This window comes from Orycteropus afer, unplaced genomic scaffold (assembly GCF_000298275.1).
Source record: "Orycteropus afer afer isolate SDZICR_OR568_19922 unplaced genomic scaffold, OryAfe1.0 scaffold00489, whole genome shotgun sequence".
In the NCBI taxonomy this organism is placed as follows: Eukaryota; Metazoa; Chordata; class Mammalia; order Tubulidentata; family Orycteropodidae; genus Orycteropus; species Orycteropus afer.
In genome coordinates, this window is record NW_006922076.1 from 327,946 (window position 1) to 332,498 (window position 4,553).

The 4,553-nt window shown below is 42.5% G+C and overlaps 1 protein-coding gene across 1 annotated transcript in view; it reads right to left on the bottom strand.

Annotated features, from left to right (window-relative positions):
- Nucleotides 1–4,553, bottom strand: part of RIMBP2 (RIMS binding protein 2) — a 64,870-nt gene that overhangs the window by 1,667 nt on the left and 58,650 nt on the right. Inside the window, exons 15-16 of the mRNA XM_042782843.1 lie at nucleotides 1,328–1,431; nucleotides 182–253 (exon numbers count right to left, since the gene is read on the bottom strand). Coding sequence (XP_042638777.1) covers nucleotides 182–253; nucleotides 1,328–1,431 — 176 coding nt within the window. The remainder of the gene's footprint in view (nucleotides 1–181; nucleotides 254–1,327; nucleotides 1,432–4,553) is intronic.

The following is a 4,553-nucleotide window of genomic DNA, read 5'->3' on the forward strand; positions in this document are numbered from 1 at the left end:
ATTTTATTATAATTATTATTATTTGGTATCACTAAGAAAACAAAGCAAGTCAGGCAAACTTCTCAGCAAGTCACATAAATTCATACCTAATAGTAGGGGAAGAGAGAAAAAAAAAAAAAAAAAAAGATGAAGACAAAGTGATTGAAATGAAGGGTGTATCTTGATGTATCAGAAAACTTACATAATAAAATCCATCTTCATCAATTTCACCAAAAACAGTAATGATATCTCCCGTACAGAAGGTGAGCTCAGCCTGTAGAAATGGAGCATAGTCAGTACCGCTGTCCCGTAGAAAGCAGTCGCTCTGAGGAAATACGTTCCCTGTGGGGAAAACTGCCGAAGCAGCTGGCCTGACAGATAAGGACAGAGGTACCAAAGCTAAGGACTGGCCTTGGGAAAAGCTGGTACAACTCAAGACGCCGCCAAGCGAAAAGGGAAACGCAGAGGGTTTGGATTCTTGGGCACAATCCAGGTGCCACTGGTCCCCTCCTTTAACACTTCAGTGACACCTTTTGGACGGCTGCCTCTCCAAACTTGGGATGTGACAGTATGTTCTCTGCAGTGCAGGGACCCCTGTGTAAATTATTCCTTCTCTGTACATGAAAAGTCTTTACACAATTAAATGTGTATTAAGTGTCTCCTATGTACCAGGCATGAAAAATGATGGAGTACACTTTACATATGAAAGCCATCAGACATTGTATGTAAATTAACCGTGGCAGACATCTGTATCTACTCATAGAACCAAGAACTGCAGCGTGCCACGTACAGCAGAGACACTGCAACAGGGATGCGGATAATCGTGCCTAAGACAAGAGCTGCCTCTCAGAGGGAAGATGTAGTCTCTTGTTTCTGAAGGCAAGTAGTTTTCATCTTTGTAAAGCCAGAGACACTGCACGGTACCAGGCTATCTGTACAGGGATTGGCAGCCCTCTTCGTGTGTGTGAGGTCACACTGCTGCTGTTCACTGACTCTCTGGGTAGGCCTTTATTCATCTCTGAAATATGGCTCCGTTGGGCCATCATCAACGGACAGGGGTCAGACTGTCCTTTTATTGGTGGCGTGGGGGCTATCGGACCAGGATCTGTCAGTAATTGGTGGTTCTGAGAATGGCAGGGGCTCATGTCCTCTTACACTTGTCTGTCTACATACTGGCCACTAACTGGTCTGGTGGATGGATGGACGGATGGCTGCGTTCTCTGGCTGGTTCACAGCAGGATGAGATGGTTACAGTCCAGTGGTTCAGGGGTGGGCGTTTACAGCAGCCCTGCTGGTGGCGATACAGGGTGTGGGTCTGCCAAGGGTGGGGTTTGTGTTTGGCCAGTACCTCAACGTCAACATTAGGCGAGCTTTCCCGTGGGTCGTAATCATACAGGGCGACCATTCTTCGCGTAGGTACCGAATGCCGCCTGCCACTCCTTCTGTTTCTCTCTGTTGAAGTTACAAGGGGAAGAAAAGCTCCATTATAAATGTGTTTTCTAAATACTGGCGCCCCCCCATCTTCGTTGCCTGTGTGGTGGTAGAGTCAAGGCCTGTTTGGTTTCCAGAAGAGAGTCTCCCCATTCCATCTAGATTGTCAAATGGATGGCTACCGGATTGTCTCTAATAGTCCCTTGTATTAGCTTTTTAATATCTGTAGAGTCTGTAGTAGTGTCCCCTGTCATTCTGATATCTTGATGATTGCATTTTTTTCTGTTAGGCTATGGAATTACCATTTTTATTGATCTCTTCAAAGAAGCAATTTGGGGTTTCTATTTTCTATGTCCTCTGGTTTTTCTGGTTTCCATGTCATTGATTTCTGCTCTTTACTTCATTGTTTCCTCCCTTGTGTGTTTTCTGCATTCAATTTTTTTTTAATACTTTAAGGTAAAAGATTACACCAGAGGAAACACGTCATAATAATTCCTTTATGTCTGTTAGGGTTTTTGTTGTGGCCTAGGATAGGGTTTACTTTGGTGACTGTCTGATGTGCACTGGGAGTGAATGGGTTCACCCTGGTCAGTGGAGAGCTGATCAGAAGTTTATAGTGCTGACCTCTTGTGTCTGTTTAGTGCAGACCTGTGTCTGTCCAGATATTCTGGGTTTTTTGTTTTTGCTTTTTTGAGTCTCAGGACAGTTAAAATGTCCTGCTGGGATTGAGGGTTTCTCCAGGTCTTCTTTCAGTTCTGTCAGTTTTTGCTTCAGGTCCTTTGAAGCTCTTTCATTTGGTTCACAGGCATATGGAATGGTGGCGCAGCACCTAACGCATCTGACCACTAACCAGGAGGCCAACGGTTCAAACCCACCAGCCACTCCACGGAAGGAAGATTGGACAATCTACTTCTGTAGAAATATTGCCTCAGAAACCCAATGGGGGGTCACTATGAGTCGCACCTGACTCGGTGGCAATGAGTTTAGTGTTTCCTTTTTTTTTTCTGGTCTTAGTGAATTGACCCCTTTATTGAGATACAGTCTCCTTTTCTATCCCTGAAAATATTCCCTGTATTGAAGTCCACCTTGTCAGATATTTAATGTAACAACTACTTTTCTTTTGAGTATTGTTTGCACTGGTCATTTTTTCCTTATACTTTTACTTTCAGTCTGTTATTTGAGCTAGGTCTCTTGTATGTAGTTGCCTTTTTCTGTGATGATGGTCTTTCAATTGATTGGTTGTTGAAATCTCATTGAGTGCAGTAGTGTGCACAGCTGGCTTCAGGTCTGCCATCTTTCTAATGTCAGTGTCTTCTGCCTGCTTTGGGACTGAGCCACTTAAAAAGAATCATTTTAATCTCCATTTTTAGCTTATTTAGTCGTCATCTTTTTTTTCAGTTGTTGCCTAGGGTTTAAAATAGATATCTTTAATCACATCTACTGTAGATAATATCATAGCACTTCATGTGTAGCATAAGAACCAACACCTCTGTCTGCCTGTTTGTTACTGTCCTATGTTTTTCATAGGCTAGAAATATTTACCTATGAACCCACAATACATTGCTATTTTTTTTCCAGATAGTTGTCTTTTAGTATAATTTGAAAACAAGAAAAAAACTTTTGTATTTACCATCTGTGTACTGTTTATGTGCCACACTGCTTCTGAAAGAGGAGTAAAAGTACAGTCATGTGACCTGCCATTGAGAAGTTTCTGTTTGAGGCAGTGTGCAGTTACGGCCTTGGTGAGTGCTGGAATCCAAGGGCAAGTGAGGAGGGAAGAGAGGAAACACAGCACTTGTAAACTAACCAAACACAGCACTTGTAAACTAACCAACAGTCTCCTCTTTGGAGAAGCATTTCACTGTATAAGTTCACGAGTATAATTCACCACATTCATAGAGTGAGAAAAGAACCATGTGATCATCTCCACAGATTCAGAAAAGGCATTTGACTTCTAATTCAATGCCCTTTCATGAAAAAAAAAAAAAACAAGATAGGAAATTCTAGAGTATAAAGAAGGACATTTATGAAAGATGCATTGCTAACATACTCAACAGAGGAAGACTGAGCTGCTTCCTCTTTGAGAGTAAGACAGGATGCCTGTTCTCACAATGCTGCGCAACACTGTCTGGGAAGTCTTATCCCGAACAATCAGGCTAGAAAAGAAAGATACCTGCATTTGGGGAAGAAAGAAAACTAACCTGTTTTGCAGATGAAGAAGAGCTTGGCTGCTAACCAGAAGGTCAGTGGTTCAAACCTACCAGTTACTCTGCAGGAGAAAGAGGCATTCTGCTTCTGTAAAGATTTACAACCTTGGAAATCTATGGGGCAGTTCTACTCTGTCCTAAAAAAGGGTCACTGTGAGACGGAATCAACTTCATGGCTGTGGGTTTTTGCAGATGACATGATGTTACACATAGAAAACCCCAGCGACTACAGGAAAGCTACTGGACTTAAAATAATCCAAAGGGGCACAGTGACAAGGTCAACCCACACAAATCAGGTTTCTGTCCTTTTATGTATACAATCCTGCATTAGTGATGTTAACAAACATTAATCTATGGGCAAAGAGATGGGTAGACAGGCTGAATGATCAGGTCTGTCTAGACAAAGGGGAACATATCCACGACACATAGGTTGGCAGATGATATTTCTACATAGGTATTTGTATGTGCTGTAAGAATGTCCATTTAACTAGAACTAACAGGACAAAGTTATGATAACTTCTTAGGCACAATCACCCTGACACAGTAAGCTGTGGGACCATGGTCACGGGGGACATCAAGCGCAACATAATACACTATACAAAAACATTGTTTTACATCCTACCTTGGTGAGTAGTGACTGGGGTCTTAAAAGCTTGCAAGCGGCCATCTAGATGCAACAACGGGGTTCTCTTCATCCAGAGCAAAGAAGAATGAAGAAAACCAGAAACATGTGGAAACAATTAGTCCAAGGGACTAGTGGACCATGGGAACCTCAGGCTCAGTGACTCTGAGACCAATAGAACTAGATGGTGCCTGGTTACCACTGTCAACCAGTCAGAAAGAGACCCGTGCAGGAGTGGGAGAACAATGTGGGACAAACTCAAAATCATTTAAAAAAAAAAAAAAAAAAGTTTACTGGTCTTGATAGAGCCTGGT